At 44.1% G+C, this 25,003-nt stretch overlaps 1 protein-coding gene and 1 long non-coding RNA gene across 3 annotated transcripts in view; both read left to right on the top strand.

The window, feature by feature from the left end:
- Positions 1–804: 804 nt before the first annotated feature.
- Positions 805–25,003, top strand: part of ADCY8 (adenylate cyclase 8) — a 123,049-nt gene continuing 98,850 nt past the window's right edge. For both annotated transcript variants that reach the window (XM_048286422.1, XM_048286421.1), the window contains exon 1: positions 805–1,788. In XM_048286422.1, the coding sequence (XP_048142379.1) occupies positions 859–1,788 (930 nt within the window). In that variant the 5' untranslated portion in view covers positions 805–858. The remainder of the gene's footprint in view (positions 1,789–25,003) is intronic.
- LOC125316961 lies at positions 3,913–17,906 on the top strand. The gene is made up of 3 exons (XR_007199922.1): positions 3,913–7,195; positions 12,463–12,468; positions 17,894–17,906. It is a non-coding gene; the product is annotated as an uncharacterized LOC125316961 (long non-coding RNA).

Here is a 25,003-nt window from a genome sequence, read left to right as displayed (position 1 = left end):
TTTTCTTTCTTTCTTTCTCTCCTTTTTTTCCCGTTGCCAAGCAAGCCGATTGCCTGCGATGGATGGGAGCCCCGAGATCCCCCCGGGCAGAGGAGCCTCGTAAGCCAGGGGCATGACCCGCCGCCGGGGGGAAGCGGGCGGGCAGCCCCCGGCCGGCGGCTTCAGCGCCGTGACCGAGGATGCCCGAGACCTGGCCGCCTCTCCCCTCCTGCCCGAGCTCGCAGCGCTGCCGCTGACCGCAACCGCGGGAATTACAGCAGCTCCCGGGAAGCAGACCTCGGAGCGGAGCCCCGGGATCCCCGCAGAGAGGAGCTGCCCGCTGTGACCGGCACTTCAAGGCGGCTGCCCCCACAACTCCGTGCCTCCGGCCTCCGGATGGGGCCGAGGATCGCCCACCGGGCAGCGGGGCTGCTCCCGTAGATGCTCCGGTCCTCCCTCTTCCACCTCCTCTCCGGACCTGCGGCTCGGTTTCCCCGCCGCGCATCACCCCGAGCAGGGCGCGCACCGATCCCTCAGGGGCGCCGGGGCTGCGCCGCAGCCGGGCTCCGCGGGATGCGGCTCCGCGGGGAGCCGCGGGCACGGGGCTCGGGCAGCCTGCGCTGAGCCGGCGCAGCCGCCCCCCGGACCCCGGCGGCCAACCAGCCCCGTCGCCAGCCGCACCGCCAGACCCGGGGACCCGCCTATAAATGTGATCCCCGCACCGCCACCCCGCCGCCGCCACCCGCCCTCCGACATACCCTCCCTCCTCTCCCGCGGTTCCATCCCTCCCCCTGCTCCCCTCCCCAAAGACGGTGTGTGCCCCCCCGCCCCTTCCCCCCCCCCCGCGCGCCAGTGCTTTGCCCCCCGCCAGTCACCGCCATGGAGCTCTCGGAGGTGCGGTGTCTGAGCGACAGCGATGAACTTTACACCATCAACAGGACTCCCCCCGGCAGCGGCAGACCCCAGCGCCTGCTGTGGCAGACGGCCGTGCGCCACATCACCGAGCAGCGCTTCATCCAAGAACACAGCAGCAGCAGCGGCGGCAGCAGCAGCGGCGGGGGCAAGGGCTTCAGCTCCGACGAGACCTGCTGCCCCAACCACCACCCGCACCCGCCGCACCACCACCACCACCTCCGGCGGCAGTCGGCCGGACGGAGTTTGGGCAGCGAGCGCCACAACAACGGAGGCACCAAAGTCTTCCCGGAGGGCACAAGCAGCAGCGGAGACTTGGGCTTTCTGCCCCTGGACTGTGCCCCCAGCAACTCCGACTTCTTCCTCAACTGGGGCTATACGTATCGCGGGGTGATCTTCCCCACTCTCCGCAACTCATTCAAGTCTCGGGACTTGGAGCGCCTTTACCAGCGCTACTTCTTGGGTCAACGGCGCAAATCTGAGGTGGTCATGAACATCCTGGATGTGCTGACCAAGCTGACCCTACTATTCCTCCACTTGACCCTGGCCTCTGCTCCCATGGACCCCATTAAGGGCATCCTCTTGGGCTTCTTCACTGGCATCGAGGTGGTGATCTGTGCCTTAGTGGTGGTCAGGAAGGACACGACCTCGTATACCTACCTGCAGTACAGCGGTGTTGTCACTTGGGTGGCCATGGCCACACAGATTCTGGCGGCAGGACTGGGCTGTGGCCTCCTTGGGGATGGCATTGGCTATGTGCTTTTCACGCTTTTTGCGACCTACAGCATGCTTCCGCTGCCACTCACCTGGGCCATCCTGGCTGGACTGGTCACCTCTGTCCTGCAGCTTGTCATGCAGCTGGTTATCCCCAGGTTCGCCGTGACTTCCCTCAACCAGGTACCGTAGTGAGGAGAGGGTGGGAACAGTCCTCTTTCTCCATCTCCCTGAGTGAGAGGAGGTGTGGGGTGTCCCAAAAGATCCCTTCCCTTTTAATCAGGTGCTCAGAAGTTCATTACCTAGAGAGGAGATCATGGGCAAAAATCAACCTTCTTGCCTCCTCCTCTTCAGTCTCCCATTGCCCATCCCAGTGTTTCACCTCAAGCTGGGAGTTGGGACACTTTCTAACCACTCTGTCCCCTCTGCTTGTATATTCACTACATTGCTGTCCCTTGAAAGAGTGCTGGGGAGAGAAGTTCCTAGGGGAAGTGGGGAGGATGGGTCATTTATTATTCCCCTCCCTGACTTTTAGCAGTGGTTTGGGGTTTGAGATGACTCTGTCTTGGCCAAACTCTCCCAGTGCTCCCATTTTACTTGCTCATGCCTTTTAACTCTGAATCTACTGGGGGAACAGGTGCTTTTAAAATGTGAGGGGCAGCTTGATCTGAGTTATGGGAAAACAGGAACAAAGCATGCTGCTCTTTTGCAAGGAGAAACCAGTGAAACCTCAGTGAAACCAGAGCAAAGCTCCCCCAGGAGATTTGATGTGAGATCCTAGGCTGTCTTAGAGGACGCTAAGAACCCTTTTCTGCTGGTGGTCACAGGGCAAACACTGTTTTGCTGAATCCTTATGAACGATGTTTAGGACAGAGTGCTGGTTACATGGCCGAGTGTTGTCTGGTGCAGACTGCTGAGAGGCACTGGTCAGGATGGGTCTTAGGGGTTAAAACCAGGTCTCACCTGACTTCATACTCAGATGACTTCTTCCACAGAAAAGTGAGAATGCAACAAACTCCCCGTATCCCTGCAAGGCAGGAAAACAGTAGGTAACTAGGACAACTTGATCCCAGAGATTCTTGTTGCTCCCTTTTCCCTTCACTTCCCAGACTGTTACAGCTCAGTGCTACCAATATTTCATAGCAGATTATCATCTCCATTTGGCTTGCTCCATGGACTCTGGGAGAAAAGGGTGGAGGTACTGTCAGATAACCCTGAAAGGAAGCAGGGTGCAGAGGAATTAGTTGTCAGTGGCATATGAGTGCTGGGATGTGCAGCTGGAAAGTGACTGATCTTGCACCTGGAAGTTTTGATGCCTGTGATTCTTGGGGCACATCTACCTGTCTTAGACTCTGGTCCTCCTGAAACCCCTGCCCCACCCCCTTACTACATGCACTTGTTAGCTGTGGGCTGCCTGACCTCGTGTCCCCGTGATTGGGCTCACCCTGTTTTGGGAAAAGCTGCCCCGGTGTGTTGTGCCTGGCTGAGCCCTGTGGATGTGAGACAATTGAGCTGTGGCAGAGGTGCTGCCCAGCCCTTGGTGATGTGCTGATGAATGAACTGCAGCCACACCATGTCCTACTCCCATGCACTGCTGGTGCTATTAGTGGTGGGTCAAAAGCTGTGTGAGTTATGCTGATTTCTTAATTTACTTCCATGTCCTCTCCTGGAGCTATGAGTAATGCTCTGCTATCTCATTACGCACCAGTATCCCAGCTGTTTAGCTGCTACACATACACACACACATTTCCCACAGACATTTCCCAGGAGAGATAGTAATATCTTCATTTTGCAGCCAGTTGTGTGAACGAACTGCCTTGGAGCGGTGCACAATGAGAGATTACCAGCCAGATGATTGCCTTCATGAACTACATATATAAATCTCCTTAACAGGATCCGCGCAGCTGGTCACACGTCGGTGATGATTAACACCGGCTCCCGCCTGCCCAGGGACCACTTTACATCGCCCGCCGCTTCGGCCCTTTGCCTCCAGTCCCTACGGGAGAGGCCGGATCCTTCCCCGCCCCGGGGCTGGCTCCCACCCTGGTGCCAGGGGAGCTTGGAGGGGTCGGAAAGCCTCTGGCTCGGGCGCGGAGGGCAGCGCGGGGGGATGCGCGGGGCGCGGAGCGCGGCCTCCGAGCGCTGTCCGCCCGCGCGGTGCTGAAGGCGGCCCGGGGGCTCCCTCCAGCGGCCCCGCAGGGACCGAGCCCGCCCGCGGCCCCGCGCCCCTCCACGGCCCCGACCCCACGGCCCCGACCCCACGGCCTCAACCCCACGGCCTCAACCCCACGGCCCCGACCCCACGGCCCCGACCCCACGGCCTGGCACCCTCCCGCATCCCACTTGCAGGGCGGGCCGGGGCTCTGCGCCGGGGCTCCGGGGAGCCGGATCTGGTGCCCGGGTGAGGCACACTCCTACTTTGGCACTTTCTATTGTTGCACCATTTTCTTACTTTTTGCAAAGGATTGCTGAGTTCTCTCGAGCGTTAGTGAATGAGGGCTTTTGCGGCTGAAGGATATATAGCTATTGCTTCACAGGTGAACACGGGGAATTTAAATGACTGTGTCATCAAGATTATGTAGGAAATCTTTGGGCCAACAAAGCCCTCTTCCTCCTGCAAGCAAAACACTCTCTTTTATCACAAGGCTTATTTTCTCAGGTAACATACAGCATCTTCCTTTCAAAGAAGCCTTACAAGACTAAATGAACTATTTGATTATGTAGCAATATCTGTGAGCATCTTGCTCTGCCTCAGGATGCAGACAGATGCTTACACTGGACTAAAACCAGGAATTAAAGTATGCAATGAAAGAAAAAGCAAATGGTAAAACTCTGGTCATGGTACAAATAATGGGTTTTCCATGGATTTTTTTGAAATCAGGATTTCATACAGGGAAAATACTGAATCAGTTCTGAACAGAAAAAAATGTCTGCCCTGGAATCAGTTTAGTACTGTACCCAGAAGCATCCATGGGCAAAATGGTCATGATCCTCTTCTCAGTCACGCAGGTATACGTCAGCCGTACATTTATCTAAACTCATGAAGTTGCAACAGTTACACAAGAGGAAAATCAATTGCTTCCATGTGTTTCCCCCTAACCTCTTAATTAAGCTTTGTTTTCATTGATAAGTTTGTTCACAAGCAGTTCAAACCATTAGTATTGCTGCACACAAGCATGCAGTACTACCGCCTGGTTCACTATTTGTTGTAGTTTTCATGCATTACCATGAATACAAATAGTGCTCTCTGTTCATCTTCTTTTTCTTGCAGTAACACTTAAGATGTCACTTGATTTTTCTTCCCTTGCATCTCAAAATTAATTTGGACAAGCATCCTAGAAAAAGGTGAAGGAGAAAGGTTTGAAACTAGATTTTCTTAAAGTAACAAGAACAAAAAAAACCCCCATAGACTCACTAATTTCAATCATGGCAAATGTTGAGTGTTTCTGGGGGGATATGACCACTCTTGACCCAACTGACCCCAACCTGAAATGCTGAGGAATGTGCTGTGGCTCAGCTTGAGAGAAACCATGAAAAAGGGACTGATACCATGACTTAGCTAAAGGCTGCACCACTACTGACTTCAGATTGGGTCAGGAAGCAAATGAGAAATAAAAGATCTTATTGGTAAACAAGTGCAGCTCATGGATTTGTGTGCCTGACCAGATACCATGCTGGGGGTACTGTTTGTCTCTGACATTCCCCAAAATCAAAGTTTTATTTGTATTGCATTCATTCTTACTTTTTCCTGGGTAATAATGTATGCAATCCAAAATTTCAAAGACCACATATGTGTTTCAGAAATATGGGGAAGAACAAACAACTCAGAGCTCCTTCATGTTATGTAACATAGGCAGATGATAATATAGATATGAATTTTGACAGGCTTGAAATTATGCAAGCTACACACATACTCTGGATTTTAATCCTCTGCCTTTGCACTTTTCATTCACATGAGCAAATTCCACCAGAGTCAGTTAGACTACTCTCGTTACTAAATCACATATATAAGGGATACCTTGAAGAGCCAAGTCCTAAATTTTGCGTATTAAATAAAACTCTAAAAATACATTTAGAAATAACCTTGAAGTTGGTAATACTAAGACTGGGTAAAAATCATTCTTTTCCCTCTGTCTTTTCAAGCCTAGGCAGTTCTGTGAATTAATTTTTTCCCTGCTTATTTTTTCCCCAAATCCTCTCACAGGGTTATTAATAGAGGGAAAGGCAGGGTTCATGAAGTCACAAGGAGCCCCACAGAGATAAATCTGTGTAATTTTACAATGGAAACTGACAGTTTTTGCGTGTGTATTTCAGCTACATGTTTTCCAAAATCTGATCATAGATATCAGTATTGAGTACATGCAAAACACACCCATGTCTTCGAAATTTCTGATAAATGCTTGTGGAAAATCTATTCAATCTGTAAAATATAAGGACATTCCAAAGTTAGCTACCATTTGAGAAGCAGAATCAAAGCATTCCACCTTTATCCTCATGTTTGATTTTGCAGCATTATTTGCTATGTGTTTTTGTGCCATAGTCTTTTGTGGGCAACTTATAACTTGAGTGTGTGATTTTAGACTGGATTATGAACTGCTTTCCTTTTATATCCTGTAATATCACCTGACCAGTATCAGTGGGTCACAGCATAATTAGATTAACATTGGATACACTTTTCTCTGAAGCAGCTGCATCATTGTTGTGCTAAGTAGGGCAAATGCACTAAGTATATTTACAATTTGATGATTAATTGCCTCCAATATGTAGGAACTCAGGCAAAACCATGAATGAAACCTGCTTTCATCAGTGAGTTTCAGCTTACAACAGTCAGTGTGCTTGTTCTCAGTAAAACCTACTTTGCTAGATTTAATGTGACATTTTTTCTGCTGTCAGAACACTTCTGGGTTGTTTTCAAGGGTTTATTTTTTGCTTGTTTGTTGTTTTTCATGGCCTAGAAAGAGGCATATGCTCCAAAACAGCAACATCTAATGCAAAATAATCACATACGAGAGCACTGCACTTACAGCTCACAGCAGATCATGTTTGAATGATCCTTATTAGCCTGTACAGAAGAATGAAGGGGATAAACATCTCCAGTTCAGCTTCTTAATGCACTTCTCAACACAGTCAATGACATCATTGGAACAGGGAAGAGAATGAGGCAAAACTAGAACTGTTCAAGGGATTCTTCTTTTTTCAGGAGGCAGAGAAGGTGGAGGGTAGAACAGCGTCTCCTTACCTTTTCCTTATTTCCAGAATATCTGGCTATGCATGAGATAAACTAGAGTGTTTCACATAAAAATTGAGATTTAGTAAACAGAAAAGAAATTATACTTTTTAATTAGTGCTTGCGTTGATGGAAACTCCAAATCTGAAAATCCTTACTCAGCTCCTGCCTGGCCCTCTGTTCCTGCAGGCACTTTGTTAACATCATGTTAACATGACGTGTTATGGGTCCAGGCAAGTGGGCAGTGCCGTGGGTGGGGAATGGACTGAAAGGCAGCACCCACTGTGTGGTGGAAAATGTCTCCTTTTCAAAGTGGCAACCTGTCACAAGTGGGGTCCCCAAGGGATTGATTTTGGGCTCACAGTGTAAGTGATCTGGAAGATGGAATCAAGCATACCCTTACAAAGTTTGTCCATGGTCCCAAACTGAGGAAGGAAAGGAGAAGACACCCTGCAGGAAGATCTGGATTGTCTGTAAGAGTGGGCTAGAAAGAATCCAGTAAAGTTCAACAAGAACAAGTGTAAAGTATTGCATCTGGGAAAACATAGTCCAGAATTTCAGTACAGGCTTGGATCTGCCTGTGAAGCAGCTTTATGGAAAGGGATCTTGGGGTCCTGGTGGACAAGAAGTTCAGTATGAGTGACTAGTTGCAGCTGGGGCAGAGAAAGCCGGCAGGAGGCTGGGCTGCATCAACCAGGGCATCCCCAGCAGAGATCAAGAATTTGCTATCTCAATTTACTCAGCACTTGCCTGGCCTGGAATACTGTGTTCAGGTTTGGTCCCCGCTATGCAAAAAGGGTGTGGACTGGCTGGACAGAGTCCAAAGAGAGGCCACAAAGATGAGCAAAGAAGGGGAAAGCCTGGCATGTGGGGAAAGGCTGAGAGAAGTGGGCTTGTTTAGCCTTGAGAAAAGAAGGCTTAGAGGAGACATTTTCACCCTCTGGTATTGAAAGGATGGCAAGAAAGATCAGACTCCTTTTTTACAAGGAGTCATATGGAAAATGTGAGGGGTAATGGGTACAAGTAACTCTTGGGGAGATTCAGATTGGACATAAGATGAAAAATTTTTGCAATGAGAATAATCTCCCCAGGGATGTGGTGGATTCCCTGACGTTGGACACTTTTAGGATTCATCTGGACAGAGTGCTGGACCATCTTGTCTAGACTGTGTTTTTGCCAAGAAAGGCTGGACCAGATGATCCTGGAGGTGCCTTCCAACCTTGCATTCAATGAGTCTGTGATTATCACAGACTATTACGATCACATTTCTCTAAGTGTAGCCTTCTTGCCCTTAACTGCGCTTCTGTTTCTGTGCATCCCATGAAGTACCTCAATAACTCTATGTTAAAGTTACCAGCAGCCCACCCTACCCAGCACCCTGGGTAACAGGACACTGTTCTACTTGGAACACATTTTGCAGCTGTACTACACACACACCACCTGTCTGGTGTCAAAGTCAGTAGAGAAGGTTGTTGTGCTCTTCCTCTGTGTAAAAAAATGTAGTAATGAAAATGTCCCTGGGATGTGGTAGACCAAGGTTTGAATGCCTTTTTCCCCAGAGGGGATTGAAATCTGTCTCTCTTACCTCACCAGAGAGTTTCCAAAGCAAATCGTCCCCCCATTCCTAGCACAACTGTTCTTCTGTGAAGATAAAAGTTTAAGATTCAATGTGAAAAAAGAAAAATTAAAAAAATAATAAACCTGGCTCTGTAACCAACTGATTATGGAATTCATCACTGGAGGTGTCCTTGGTCAATATTATAGTGTTTTATATAAGGTTGTTAAATCACTCCCTTGAGCACAGGTCCCAGCCAGCAGACTGTACAGTCTGATCTCCACTATGATATGATGAATCTTGAACCTCCTTTTCAGAGTGCTGAAAAGCCCAGTTATATAGGGCAAAACATCACAGTGATTCTCTAAATGCTAGGGAAAACCGAGGTTTTAGACATACTCCCTCTTTTTTGTAGTTCCAGAGCCTTTTTGCATACTGTGTAAGGATCTGTAAGAGCATGGTGGCAGCCAACGTAGGCTTCTGAATTAAACTTTAGTAGTTGTGTGTCTGCAAATGAGATGCTCAAGGACCTTGCTTCGTGGCTTATGAGCCATTTTTTTCTTCATCTTGCCTTTCTTACAAAGACAAGTTCTGTCACTTGCTCTGTTCTTGGTGCAGTGCAGCTTGTACCTATCTCCAGTGCACAAAGGACTGTAGAGTTTCAATCTGGCCCAAGGAGGGAGATGAATGCAAATCACTTGGTTAGTGCTGCAGTGAATCTTGAGCATTTTATTAGCAGCCTCACTCATTCCAACCAGGGATGGAAGAGACTTGGCTCGTCAAAAGCGATCAAGCACAAAAAATCCTGAGTACCTGGCATTTCTTGAAACTAAAGATTTTTCTAAGGGATATTATTAAGGCCTGACTTACTCACAGACTTCCAACAACTTCATTTAGTTCCTTGATTTAAAGCCCACAGAATGTAATATAAAGAATCCCATAGATATTAGGATTTTTAGGTGAACCATGAAGATGACTTCTCAGTACTCTCTTTAGGGAAAGTTTTGCTCATAATCCACATTTCTTCTGAAAGAGAACACAAATGTGGACATACAGCTCCTCTTGGAATCCCTCTGAATGAGCTCTGTCATGCTTATCTCTCCAAACAGCCAGGTCTGCTGACAGAGATATCAGTGTGGTGCTGCTTAATCTAGAACAAAAAACATCAGGAACTGTACACAGGATGAAGTGCAAAGCCAGGCAGCCATTGGCTGACAGAGGAATATCTCATCATACGAGTTGTATTTATTAGCAACTATTTTAAGAAGTGTTGCTATTTCATTTGTCATTCTTCTGCTGCAAGGTTTCATGCAGTTAGCCCTAGAGGAGAGAAGAAGGCTGCGGAGTTCATTAATTAACCATTGCTGCAGTCTGAGAAGCAGCTGAAGCATATCAGTGTAAAAAAAATCTAAACTAACACCAGCCAATTTTTTTTTCCACAATCACAACAAATAATTGTACTTCTTCCAGATGCTGGTGTTATAATTTTGTATGATGCATTAGTTTTAATCTAGATAACAGTAGCCTCCAGTATAAATGAAATAATGTCTGAGTTCACTAATACAATTTTTTACCTCGATTTTTCAATTTTGATTTAATCATCACTGCAGTTTTGTATTTTCCTGTATCCTTATTTTCCTTTCCCTTAAAAATAAAATGCAGAAATCCTTCTTTAATGAAATCAATGGAAAAATTCAACAGTGTCAGAATCTTAATTTTGAAAATCAGTTTATTTCTTTGGATGGATCTAATCTTCAGGCACTTTACTATTTCTCCTTTGTTCCAGCTCTCCTGCTTCATTTACCTTGCAGCTGTTCAGGGATAGTGCTATCTATTCTGTTGCTTTAGGTCTACTACAGTAGAAGGCTCATTCATAAATCCATAACTATCACCACAATGCAGAGAAGAAATAATATTAACCAGGAAAATGAGTCAGCACAGAAGAACTAAGTTATATTACACCGTGTAGCAGAGATTATGTAATTCTGGAGCTAGTTTAGGTAAAGAAATTACTTAGATCTCCCAGAAATTATTCAAATAATACATAAGGTCTAGATATACACATTCTTTTATCCTATGATTGTCTTGTCATATGGGAAAGTAACTCCAATGCTTATTAATATTAATAAGCTTCATAAGCATGCTAGACAGGGTTATAATTGACATAGAAATCATCCCACATGTGCTCAGTATGAGTCTAATTTAATGTGCAGATATTCATGTTCTTTTAGAGGAAGGACTAATAGTCACCACAAATTTCAGCTAGGGATTGGGAAGAAGGATCATGCACATTCCATCACTTAATTAATCATTGGTCTGTGGTCACCCACACACATCATTAAACATTTCAGAGCTTCATTTGATTTGAAAATTTGCCTTTCTCAGCTGCTGTAATCTCTGACTAATATGTTCAATTGCTTTGAGATTTTTGTGTAAAACATTCCAACATCTTCTATGATGCAACAAAAGAGGAATACTGCATTGGCTTCTTTCAGCCATGCACATTTTTTGTTGAAATATGAATACATTGAATTTAGTGGGAATGCATGCATTTAACTTTATTCTTTCTTTAAAGACCTGGTTCCACATGATTCTCTTTAGAGTTGGAAGGTATGTCCTATAAGGAGAAGTTAAGAACTCTGGTTTTGTCTAGTTTGGAGAAGAGGAGGCTGAGGTGTGACCTCGTTGCTCTCTAACAGCTTCCTGAGGAGGAAAATGGGAGAGAGATGTGCTGAGCTCTCCTCCCTGGGACCCACTGACAGGACATGTGGGAATGGTTCAAAGCTGAATCAGGGAAGTCAGAGAATGGACATTAGGATGCGTTTTGCTACCCAGAGGATGTTCAAACTCTGGAACAGGCTTCCTAGAGAAGTGATCAATGCCCCAAATTTTTCAGTATCTTCAGAGGCATTTGAACAATATCCTTAATAATGGGCTTTAACTTTTGATCACCCCTGAAGTGGTCAGGCAGTTGGACTAGAAAGCTGTTGTAGATCCCATTAAACTGAAATTATTCTATTCTATTCTATTCTATTCTATTCTATTCTACTTCAGCCTGATCATCAGTGATTCTAACATCCACCTGTATGGAGAGGATGTAAAAGTAGGTGCCATATAAGAGTAAGAGGACCTGGGAATGCTGGTCAACAGGTGCCTGAATATGAGTCAGTGTGTGCTCAGGAGGTCAAGGAGGTCAGTGGCATCTGGGCTGTATCAGCAGTAGTGTGGCCAGCAGGACCAGGGCAGGGATTGTCCCCCTGTACTCAGCACTGGTGAGGCCACACCTCAAATCCTGTGTCCAGTTTTAGGCCCCTCACTGCAAGAAAGACATTGAGGGGCTGGAGTGTGTCCAGAGAAGGGCAATGGATCTGGGGAAGTTTCTGGAACACAAGTCTTATGAGGAGCAGCTGAGGGAGCTGGGGGTGTTCAGCTGGAGAAAAGGAGGCTCAGGGGGGACCTTATCACTCTCTACAACTCCCTGAAAGGAGGCTGTAACCAGGTGGGGGTTGGTCTCTTCCCCCTGGTAACAAGAGACAGGATTAGAAGATGTGGCCTCAAGTTTCCCCAGGAGAAGTTTAGATTAGATAATGGGAAAAATTTCTTCCTCAAAAGGATTGTCAAGCACTGGGACAGGTTGTGCACGGGAGTGGTGGTGTCACCGTTCCTGGAGGGATTTAAAAGTCATGTAGATGTGACACTTAGGGATATGGTTTAGTGATGGACTTAGCAGTTCTGGGTTAACAGTTGGACTTGATGGCCTTAGAGGTCTTTTCCAACCTAAATGATTCTATGATTCTTTGTAGTAACTTATTCTTGAAACATTAAGGGTGTAGTATACCTCAAAATGATCAGAAAGATTTATGGTAGATTCCTCGAGGATCTGAAGGTCCTTGAGAGAAGCCAGTGAAAATTCTTTTTTGAGACTTAGGCAGAACTTAAGTCATATGAACCTTGCCCAAGGATTGTACAAGTTTTACAAGTTGCTGTAACTTTTTGACCTCCAAAATGTAGTCAAATGTCACTCTGATTGATGCTATGACAATTTACATGTTCTCTGCAATCCTGAGAGTAATAGCAGCTTGTTGACACCAATTGGAAGAGAGGAATTTATTATATATATTTAATTTGTGCCAATGTGATTGCTTTTGTTTGCTGTGTTCCATTAGTCACATGAGAGACTGTAAGAAATACCAGGAGTACACATGAAGTGTTCCCGTTTTCTATGGGATGGCACAGGATGGTGGGGCCTCCATTAATCTTCTTATAACCTCAATAACTCTTCATGCTTAGAAATTATTTTTTTAATGACTTATTACTTTCTTTCCTGAAAAAATGTACTTGTGTCTGGTTATTCTTAGGGTACATTTTCTGATGACAGTCACTCTTCTTTGCTAACACTGCACAGTAGATTATCTAACACAATCATTCAGTTACTTCAAATCTCATCAACAATCAAAACAATAAAATCTAAAAGCTTTAAGTACAGAACTCCCTGAGGTAATGTGACTTTGGAGAAGGAGTGTAAAAGAATGCACCTTAACATGTCAATTATTTTAAGAAAAACTCATATGCACAAAGATTGGTATAAGTTTAAGTTGTTCAGTGTCCCTTAGACTTTGTGCAAAGATTGTTAAGGTAGGTGATCCTTTCCTCTTCAAGCAGTTAACAGAACTTTGCTGGCCAGATTGCTTTCCATGACACCAGAACGTGCTAACTTCTACACTGAGTTTACAAATGTTCTATCCAAGTGCATTTATTAAAAAGCACTTCTGATGGTGTACAAGAAGGAAGAGGATTTGAGGTCACTTCTGGTTTTCTTCTGCAATGCAAAGTTTCTGTAATTTGACTTGACAGAGTCTTTTTTTTTTTTAAATCTAAAAGCAACATATATATCAAGTAAGATTCCATATTTAAATTTCTAAAGGTTCAAACCAGATTCATAGATTTACATATATTTTTATTATATGATGCAAATACTCAGCAAAAGCAATGTTGTGAAATTTCATGCTTTATTCCCTTTTTTGTAACTTGCTTTCAGGTTCAGTAATTACATTTGCAAGTCAAAATAATATTTAGTCTGTCCCTAAAGTTTGTGTATATCTGAAGATGGTTTATAGGTGCAATTTAAAAATGGAAAATATGCACACCATTAATTAAGAGATGTTTTTTTCTAATTACAATCATTAAACTATAATCTGAAAATCAAACTCTCATATTGTGGCTAACAGCAATATGGATTCAGCAGCTTCAGATTTTAAGAGAATGTGAAAGGTGTTTGGTCAAAGATTAGTGCCCTTTACTACAGAATGACAATTCAAGGAATCTCAGACAAAGGAAGAAGAAAATGCTAGAGCATCCTACAAATAAGGAAAGAATTAAAAATGCAAACCATAAGCACATACATAGACAGAAAAAACCTCAGATTTTCTTACAGACTTTGTGTGAAACCTGTGGTCTCCAAAGCACAGAAGGATAGGTGGTCACAGAAATGATTCCCAGGATAGATATCTGGCCTAAAGTCCATTTTTCAAAGTCATCTAGGAACTTAAAAATATAGCAAGGTACTGAGGGAGAATTTCAACACTCCACAAGCCAAGGGACTCCTTAAATCACTCAGTAGTTTTAAAAGTGTCTTGTGGGGCTCACTGACTCCCACCAAACTCACTAGAGTTTAATAATCTTATGTGCAGACAACACTAAAGTGGGAGGAGTGACTGATACACCAAATGACTGTGCTGCTACTCAGAGGGACCTCGGTGGGCTGCAGAAATGGACTGACAGGACCATCATGGAGTCAAAGAATCACAGTATCCTTAAGGCTGGAAAAGATCTCTAAGACAGAGTCCAGCTGTTAACCCAGCACCACTGTTTTCACCATTAAACCATGACCACAAGTGCCACATCCACAAGCCTTTTCAAGAGTCCCAGGGATGCTGACTCCAACTATTCCCTGTGCAACCTGTTCCAATGCTTGATCACCCTTTCAGTAAAGAAATGTTTACTAATAATCAATCTAAACCTCCCCTGGAAGAACTTGAAGCCATTTCCTGTTGTCCTGCCACTTACTACCTAAGAAGAGACCAATCCCCACCTGTCTACAACATCCTTTCAGGAAGTTGTAGAGAGTGATAAGGTCCCTCCGAGATTCCTTTTCTCCAGGCTGAGTGACCCCAGCTCCCTCAGCTGCTCCTCATCAGACCTGTGCTCCAGCCCCTTTTCCAGCTCCATTCAGCAGAAGGGAAATGTCACTGTCTGCATCTAGGTGGGAAAAGCCTCATGCACCACAAGAGACTGGCAGCTGCCCAGATGGAAAGCAGCTCTGCAGAGAAGGCCCTGGGGAACCTGGTGGACACCAAACTGACCATGAACCAACAGGCTGAAGGCCAGTGGCCTCCTGTGCTGCCTTAGGCAGAACGTTCTCATTGGGTTGAGGAAGGCAATCTTTCCCCTGTTTGGTCCTACTGAAACACATCTGGAGTGCCAGGCCCAGTGCTGGACTACCCAGTACAGAAGACACATGGACATGCTGGAGGGAGTCCAGAGAAGGCCTATGAAGAGCTGCCAAATGAGGAAAGGCTGAGAGAGCTGGGACTGTTCAGGCTGGAGATGGAATGGGGGGGGGGGGGGGGGCGGGGGGAGGGTGGTAATCTGATAATTATGTATAAACAGATTATTCTAAAATAAGGAGACAGAGACAAACTTTTCTCAGCAGTGCCCAGAGACAGGAGGACAGTGAATGTGCATGAACTGAAATGTAGTATATTCCACTTAAATACCTTTTTTTACTCTAAATGTGAATGAGCACTGTTTGAGGTTTCTTAGAGATTTTGTGATGTCTTCATTCTTGAGAATATTAAAAATCTGACTGGACAAGACCCTAAGCAACTTGCAGGTGATCCTGCTTTGAAGAAGATCTGACAGTATGATCTCCAGAAGTCCTTTCCAAACTCACTAATTCTGTGATAGCAGTACAGGTATAGTTTCAAGAACATAGATACAAAAATCTACTCAGGATCTGGAGGGCAGAACTAACATCTGTGAATCCAGACTGAACATGGTTACATGGTCATGTGTAAGGCACACCTCCTGTGATCACAGGGTGAGACTGGTTTACGTGCTGTGCCTTCTGCACACACTTTCAGCCCATTCTAGCCTCAGGTCCTGGGAGGGACTTGCCTGCAGGCCTGTGTCATAGAATCATGCAATCATTTAGGCTGACAAAGACACTTTGGATCATCAAGTTCAACCATAAACCTAAAACTACAGAGTCTACCACATGTCATCAGCTCTCGTTTCTTCATGAGATTTGTTCTATGGGCTTATCACCATCATATGGTTCAAAGGTCAAAGCAGAAACCTTGCCTTCCCCATCCCCATCTGGTGACATCGAGCATTGCCAGAGCACAAGCTTATAGCACACATCAGCACATGCTCCCTCCATGCTTCTTTTGGGGAACAATTCTGTCTCCACCTCCTAGATCTCTGTGGTCTGTGCAGTATTAGAGGTGGGAGAGTTTGAAGAATATCAGTAATACATGTCCTTTCTTTCCACTAGCAAAAAAAATTCCTCTACCAGTACCAGCCATTCAGTTTCACATGGTCAGGTTGCTACATAAGTATTCAGATATGTGATATAAATGTGTGTGTGTACTGTGGTCTCCCTGGAGCTTTCTCAGCAGTCTTAAGTGCCAAAGAAAGCTGGAGGCAGGTTTATCCTTAGGCAGTCAGTCTACCAATGTTAGAACAATGTTTTGAGCAACAGATACTACCCTTTAAACAAAAACAAAAATAGAAACTAACCCTCTCCCGAGAAAGCACTGATGATCTTTAAACATACGGTTTTTATTTGCAGTGGATCCTGCTTCTTTTCAGTACTTCCATAGGACAGAGGATTGCTCTAGAGTAAAGGCAAATGAAGAGACAGCTGTGACAGCCTTCAAATAAGGAAGGGGTTGCTATGGAAAGGAAGAAATTAATTGTTCTTTGTTTGATCTGTAGAGATCATGAAATGATGGGTTAAGTTAAGGAATAGTTACATTAGCTAGTAGGAGAAACCTTGAAAAAAACCACCTAATAACAATATCTTAAATAACGTCATTTTGCTTGGAAGGCTTTACCCTGAGGTATAATTAAACAGTTTAGAGAGGCAATTTTTAGGAGTGATTTAGGTAATATCCAGGACCCTGAAGCATGGGTTAAATGACTTATCAAGGTCCTCTCATGCCCTACTTTCTATAATTAAATGATACTTGCTCCTAATTTTGACTATGATGCAAAGGGTTCTCACCCCCCATTTCAAAAGAAGTAAACCATTTCATATATATTATGACTGCTGCTCTGAGGCTGATGGATTAGACTGAATTATTTTCATTTATGTAGCCTGAAATGCCACAGCTTCAGGTATTTATATTTGTGGTTTGCTACAGACATGTTGGATCAAAAATTAGCCAATAATATTGTTGATGCTGCAAGAAAATGACAGAATCCTATTGTCTCTTCCAAGAGAGTAACAACAGGTGAAGAGATGGTATTGCCAATAAAGTCATGTTGGCAGACAAAGAAACAGAGAAGAGTGAATCTGTTGATTGAATAGGGGCCATTTTTGCCCAGTGAAAAGTATTTTTCAGGTCATCATCAGCTCATTTTACTTCACCTTTAATCTTCCTCATCTCATGTCATTAACCTGGTCTGATTTATTTATTTTCATGTATGTATATATATAAATATATTCAGAGGACCAGTGTCACTTTAGATTCTCTCTATTGTATAAATGTGCATATACCACTTACAAAGAATAAGAATTTTCCTGGTTGTTCCTGCTCTAAACAAATATGCCAGTAATTGTGAACATTAAAAGATATGTCTCAGAAATCTTTAGGACTACAGCTGACTTTAGGACTATTCTTAGAGATGTGGTACACATGAAAATAATGGAAAAAATATAGGAATACATAAGTAAATATAGAGATTAATTCATGCTTTCTGAGTAGCTGGACCATCATTAAGAGGTGGAAGAGTCCTGGCTCTAACTTTGCATCTAAATACATCCTAAGCTCTGGGAAAGCTCATGGAACAGCTTTTCTCTTGCCAAGTTTCTTTATGTGTGACACCCATAGTGGGTCCATTAGACCAGAGGCTGCTTTCTGTCTCTGGAGTAACAGAGCACCTTCCTTAGGGCTGAGCATCCCACTCTGACAGGAACAGGGAGCTGGACTTTGGAACAGACACAAAATATTTCCTTCCTTCTCCAATAAAGAGAAAGGCCTTAGTAGCACACAATTTTAACTCAGGGAACCTGGTGGCTAATGTTCTCTTCAAGGACAATAAACTCCGACCTTGGCAGGATATTTTAATCAAGTTTCTCATGTTGTGAAGGGCAATTCAGTCTTTCAGCAAAATGCTTTCATTTACAGACTACAAAATCAGTATCAGCCATTCAGGGTAATTATAGAGACAACTTTAATGAAATATTTTCAGACAACCTTTTCTACTCCTGCCAGACACAGAATATCTTTGAAAAATGAATACTTTGCAAATTATGCTGGATTTTTTGTTCAAGGGAGAGGATGGTATTAAACACACAGGCAAAATACAGTTACGCTTGTTCTTAGTGGAAGTCAGGTCATAGGTAAAGGTAGGACATCCTGTTTTTTTTATCATTGTAATAATTTTTAAAATGTGCACATTGACAGTGTATGGTTTAGGATGCATTTTTCCAGAAATGTCTGGATCATCCCTTCCAAATGCAGTGGTATTGCTGTGTTCTTGAGAGCTCTGACTGGACTGGCTCCTGAGCTACCACCTCACAAGTCCTGCAGATCAGTGATGTCCTGTGATCCAGCAAAGAGTTTTTATTGAATACTGAGGTCAGCAGGAGCTGACATCTCCCAGAGGAGGGATTTTGCAGCTCTGAGTGGCAATGACTCTTCCATTTCAGTTTTCCAGTTGAACTGAGGCTGCCACAGGCTGCCACATGCTGCAGGCGTGTTCTGAATCTTAAATATCTCTACATAGCCACATTTTCCCTTCTGGGTGCCACCAGACATGTATCAACCTAAGAAAGGCATTTGCACACCTAAAAGTCTGAGTTTCTCAGAAATGCAGCTGTTGCACCACTTTACTACTTGCTAGGGAAATATAAAAAGTGTGAGGGTCATGTTTGGGGGTTTTTTAATTCCGCCGAGAACTGAAATTTTTAACATAGAAACACACATACTTTTTTAAAAAATTAGCACTTGATAAAACTGTTCTGGTTCTCTAGATTTGTGTTGCTTGTCTCCAGACATTGTTCTCCAATACTTGTTTTTTTTAACATCATCTTGTGAGGTATTTAGCCACAGTGTTTTATTTTTATAATTAATATTTTTCTGCTTAAAAAATATTAATTGGCATGATTTAGAGTCTTTGTCTTTTTTTATACTCTTTGTGTAAAATACTAGATAAGAACATGTCAGAAGGTAAGAAAGAAGACCAGAATGCCTGGAAAAAGTTATTTATGATACTATACAGTGTATTTGTTGGAAAAATAGGTTAGGCTTGTATTCATACAACAATTAATCATGATGACTATAACAAATGGATTTGAATATTCATGAAGATGACACCATGAAGAAGTAATTTGAACTTGTTCTTGTTTTTACTTAGAATTTAATATAGGTTACACACAGTTACTGTACAGTGTCAGCTGTGAGATATCATCTTTATATCAACAACTAGTGAGTTCACAGTGCTGTCTACAGACATGGCTTAAATTGCTTTCAGCACCACACTATCTAAACAAGAAGAAAATAGCTTGAACAATGGAGCTTGGTTGTGCCCTATTTTACTTTAAGAACAGAAAATTTCATTTTCTTTTCAGTTTGAAACAATCTGACCAATGCTAACTGTCTGAGTGGCAGAACTTGTGCAGTAAGAGCTGATTTCATCCTTGTAGGGAAACCAAAATATTCAAAACTGGTATCAGGAAAGAGCCATAAGTGATTCCCTAGGGTATCTGAAATGCTTTGTTTCACTCATGTTCTGATATCTAACAGATAATATTGTTGGAAGAGACTGCTTAAAAAACCATCAGGGCCGGGATGAATATCTCTTATCAAACAGATGGAAATCTGGATCAAGTGTTAAACTCCATGAAGTATCTCATCCTGTCATTACCTGTGACCTTTCTCCTTCAACCCTTTCGTAGATTTAACTGCTAGAGCTGTCTGGCTTTCAAAAAGTATTAACCAGATGGAAGATCAGTTTATAAACTGATTGTCTTTGGTTTTCTTTTTTAAAACTCACAAGTAATGTTCTCTCCACTGCCTGAAATTCCGGTAAGAAATCAACTTTATCAGCTAATTCTTAGTTGAAATTCTGGGATGGTTTTTGTGCCACAAAACACAGCGACATCAGCCTTGGTATTCATACGCCAGCATGTCCAAAACCACACCCAGTTTCTTTTCAAGCACTGGTCTGCTGAGTGCTCCTAAGAGCACAGTATTTACGTATCCTGACCGCAGTGATATTGACTTAAATATTAAATCCGTGAGCTAAATACTAAGACCAAACAGTGCTTTGCCCAAGAAAATTTTCTTTTGAAGGCAGTCAGCTTCTGTGTGAGCAGGTAAAGATTGACCTTGCTCTTTAGTGGGTATCTTTACACAACCCAAACTGCAAAAAAGTCTGCATCATTCATGGCTGTGCATTGTATTAAACCTTGTACACAGCTGTCTTGCTTTAAATCATCTGAGGGGCTTCTCTTGTTAGTTTATTTCCATCAAGTTTTAACAGTCTCCAGCAGTATTCCTTGAATCAGCAGGATTCATTATTCAACATCAGAGATAGCAGTTGCTTTGCCTTGTGTCATTTATTTAATATTCCATGAACAGTCCAGTTTCTCTTTCTCGTGCTTATACAAGCACGGAAAACAAAGGCATGGCTTGTATTATCAGGCAAGAAGAATTTGGCCCATGGTAAATATCAGGGTTTGCTATTAATCCCATCCTTGTTTTAAACCTGAATAAGCCACTGCCTTCAAAGGAATTAGACCTAGATCACACCCCTGTCAGTGCAAAATGAATCCTGCTCTATATGTCTCCTCTGCTAGCAAAGTGTCAGGAGAAGCCTAATCCTTCGTTATTTGTCTCTGGTATATTCTGTCAGCCAAGGACTGAATCAACTCTTTCCCACAGCACTCTCTTGTTGCAGTGGGGATCCTGCAACACGCATATATCAAACCAGGAGTCCCGTGGAAAGGAAATATATATACGGACAGACAGATTCTTGATAGCTGTTTCAGAGATGTTTATTTCTCCAGCCGCATGGCCGGAGCTCTGCCCAGGAACTGTCCCAGTCACGGGACCAAGGGTCCTTCTGCCCGCGCAGGGAACACAAACCAACCAATGGGAACGAGGCTGAGCAGGGGCAGGAAACCCCGTGCCTGTGCCCTCAGGGCCCCTCTCCCAGGGCTACACGGCAGGGGAGGGACCCCAACACCTCACCCGTTTTATTTTAATAAAAGGAGAATGAAAACAACTGGATAAACATAACAAGAACAGTTTCAAAACAAAACAAGCCACCCTCCTGAGTCTTTAAATGTCCAAACAGATTCTCTGGAACATCTTAGGGCTGACAGAAGGGAGACAGAACTCTGAGCATGCTTTGTGGGGAAACTGAGGCAGGAGAGGGTTTAACTTCTTCCCTCCCCCTTTTCATCCCCCACTCGGCATTGGAAAGGGATTTTTGGGGAAACAATTGGCAAAAGCATGGTTTTGTGAGGGAAACCATGGATGAAAAAACGGACTGGGAATACACTGGGGGTAATAGGACATAGGGTAAAAGGGAAAGGTGGGATTAGGAAAGGGAAACTGTAGGGGGGGCTTACAATGGAGATACTGTCTAACATGACTACGATTTTTTGCATATATACTGCCTTTTACAGAAACACCATCAGGCCCAGTGACCTGCGATGCTTGTAACCCTTTTCTCCCTAGTACAATATTAAATTCCACCACTTCTCCATCTCCCAAGCTTGGGATCCATTTTTCAGGGTTATTCTTTTTAATAGCAGTTCTATGCACGAATATGTCTTGCTGGTTGTCACACCTTGTTATAAAACCATAATTTTGCTTAACATTATACCATTTTACTATCCCTAAGGTCTTAGTTGCTATGATCTTTTCCTTTTTCCGAGTGGCTGCTGTTTTCTGTCTCGCTGCGTCTTTGCTGTCTCTTTCGGTCGCTCCCGTGTTGGAATTGTCGGGGCTGCTGGTGCCTGCGCGCTCTTCCCGGGGTCGCGTTCGGGGCTGCGCGGGCCGGGCCGGGCCACGCCGCTCAGTTCTCCGTGCGTCGCCTCCTCTGGTCGCAGCTTCGCTGCCGCTGCCGGGCGCTGCACCCACGTCTCGGCCGGGTCCCCGGGCGATGACTCCCCCGCGCCCTGCTCCAGCGCGCGTCTCGGCTGGGCGCGGCTCCGTTCCACCGCCATCGCCGCCAGCCGCTGCCCGCGTGCCGCCCCTCTCGGTCGGGCGTTCACAGGGCTCGCTCCACCACGCGCTGCACAGGACCGGGCGGGCACTGCCGGGTCCCGCCGCTCCCCGCTCCGCCACCGACACTGCGGCTCGCGTGGCTCCGCCCGCGCGCGGGAACTGCCTCGCTGCTGCTCTCAGAGCGCTCGGTGCACGTGGCCTGGGCCGCACGGTCCCTGCGCCACGCTTCCCTTCGCCAGGACACAGCTGACATTGCTCAACAGTCTCGGTAACTAAATAATATTCACGAAAATATTCTTCCATCGGCATATATTTTGACTCCAATATTAACTGTGTCCAAACGGTTTTCCAAAAGCCCTTGGTAATAATTAAATCCCAAGAAACATAGAAAAAGTTCTTAAACAACCATGCCAGGAAGTGTTTCAGTTCTTTTTGAGCTTGAATCAAGCTAAAATTTACAAATCGTTGTTCAAGAATCATTTTAAGTTTAAGATAAATGTCCATATGCGGCTCTGAGAGCCAAGAGTCTTCCCACGGTTCCTCCATAGTTTAGATATGGAATAGCAAAGCAAAACCAAGAAGAGGAATCCAAAGTTTCCAGGGTTTACTCACACAAATCAGTCGCTTAGGGATCGGGGATCGTTCTGCTCACAAATCTCCACCATTTGTTGCAGTGGGGATCCTGCAACACGCATATATCAAACCAGGAGTCCCGTGGAAAGGAAATATATACGGACAGACAGATTCTTGATAGCTGTTTCAGAGAGATGTTTATTTCTCCAGCCGCATGGCCGGAGCTCTGCTCAGGAACTGTCCCAGTCACGGGACCAAGGGTCCTTCTGCCCACACAGGGAACACAAACCAACCAATGGGAACGAGGCTGAGCAGGGACAGGAAACCCCGTGCCTGTGCCCTCAGGGCCCCTCTCCCAGGGCTACACGGCAGGGGAGGGACCCCAACACTCTCTGTACTTTTGATGTCAGTTTGACTTCCTCTAGCTTACCGCACTGAAGCATTCACCATGACTAATAGCAGAACAACACCCACAGGTTTCACAAAGGAAAATGTTTGTCCTAGCCTAACTCTCTGAGATAAAGTTTTAATCCAGCTGGTCTGGAATGTTGTAACCTCTCACGGCGTTTGTCTGGTACATTTCCATTTGCTCCCATGTCCCTTCCCTATTTTCTGTCCAGGACATCCCTCAAATGATAGTTTAAAAAACTTGAGAAAAAGCAGACTTCAAAGAAAATATCAAGTGACATTAGATATCAATAAAATTCCTGTTTAACCTTGAGTGACTCATGTCCTCTGCTGTGCCTAAGATGTGTTCAGTTCAGCCCTGGAGGACAAAGTCTCCTGGGCCATATTACCCAATCCCCAGCCATCTTCAAGGTTTCCTTGCAAGTTCATCCATATCTTCATGGGCTCTCCATTTCCTGAAGTCTCCCAAGGTCTTATCAGCACTGGTTCCCAGTGTGGTTAAGGATGCCTGAAACTCTGTGTACACTGAAGTCAGACTACAACGACTCCCTTTATTATCCCCAAGATTTCTCCAAAGTAAGAGTACATCTCATGCTTGCAGTCCAACAGGGACAGCTAAGAAAATAGGTGTTTGGGGAATTTTCTTGATTGTTTTGGAGTTTTTCAAGGGTTTGCTAGGAAAGGACTCTAAAAACGGAATTGTTGAGTTCCTGGTTTTCAGGAGATCATCACAGTTGGCAACAACAGCATATACTGAGGGAAAAAAATAAAGACAGGAATATCAACTGCTTTTATTGGTGTTTTCCTCCAAAAAGTAATTTTAAATGGAAGCAGAGTATCCATAATGGGAAATTTGGAGAGAGAATATTATTTCTGGGCTAGCAATACCTAAAGCCTGATCTGGAGTTTATTCTTGTTGTCTCACACATCAATCAGCTGTAAATTCAGTGGGCAAACTCCATCACCAGTGACACCCGTGCAAAATGGCAGCCACTTACACATGTAATTGTGGGGAAAAGGTAGCCTTGAGACTGGGCTGCTGTAAAAAATGCTAATAATAAAGTGTAGTGCCTTGTTTCCAACACTGGTTTGACTTTTTTTTTTTTTTGGAGTGAATAGTTTAAAGAAAGAACAGCTGTAGGGAATGGTTTGTTTGCCAGCAGATATCACTGATTAACACAGATAGGTGATCAGTAGAGCTTCCCATCAGAATACAAGCAGGCTTTGAAGGACAGGGCTTGTTTGAAAAAGGACACTCAGCACTGTGATATCTCTCATGTATTTTTCATTACCATTATTCTTGGCACTATTTCAGTTAAACTAATTCACTTTTTAATAGGTATTAGTCTCACACTGACACAGACTAGAGTGGCTTTCAAAGGTAGTCTATTTCTTGATAAAGAGTTCAGGAGTAATTTAAGAACACTATGTTTTACTATTACTTTCTTTTTTTCCATTATAATATCAAAATGTTTTGCAGAATCTTGTTTCTTTCTTTGTCTTATGGCCATAGCTTGATAATTCAAGGGAAAATACATGCGACCTGGCCTAATATAGCTAGGAAGAATAATGAAAAGCTTCTCTTTTGCAGTCTGCTGTTAAAGCTCTGTAGAATGTGCTGAGGCAGGGTCACCTGCACACAAATCATGACAATTGCCAGTTCCAGTGGGAAGAGACATGGACTATGTCCTGCAGGTAATTTCTGGGACATGAATATAATTGGTCAGATGAAAAGAGCAATGAGGTATGTCAGAAGAGATGAACAGCTGTCAGCCCTACAAACATAATTATTGCTCACTCCATTTTGACATCTTACTTTGGATAAGAGCCATTATCCAGAGCAATAAAAACAGCTGTGCAGTACAACACCCTAAAACCACTTAGCAGAAATGCACACTACATAATTCTGTTTTCCTTAAAATGCAGTTAAACTCTTTCCAATGCTGTAAAACAGCTACAATTTTTTTTCTTCTCCTACCATTACTCCTAATCAGTTGCATAATCTAATAAGGGAACTACTAGGATTTCTTCTGCTTTGGCTGTCTGACACTGGCTTAGGTAAAAAAACTGTAATAATTTGAAAAAAATTTCCAAAAGTGACTTTCACTTTAAGCATCCTAGTTTTAGGTTGTCCAGGCTCATCCTAAACTCAGTGATGCTCTCAGACTT

This window comes from Corvus hawaiiensis, chromosome 26 (assembly GCF_020740725.1).
Source record: "Corvus hawaiiensis isolate bCorHaw1 chromosome 26, bCorHaw1.pri.cur, whole genome shotgun sequence".
NCBI lineage: Eukaryota > Metazoa > Chordata > Aves > Passeriformes > Corvidae > Corvus > Corvus hawaiiensis.
Note: the sequence above shows the minus strand (reverse complement) of the source record. Positions and strands in the feature narration are given on the sequence as shown.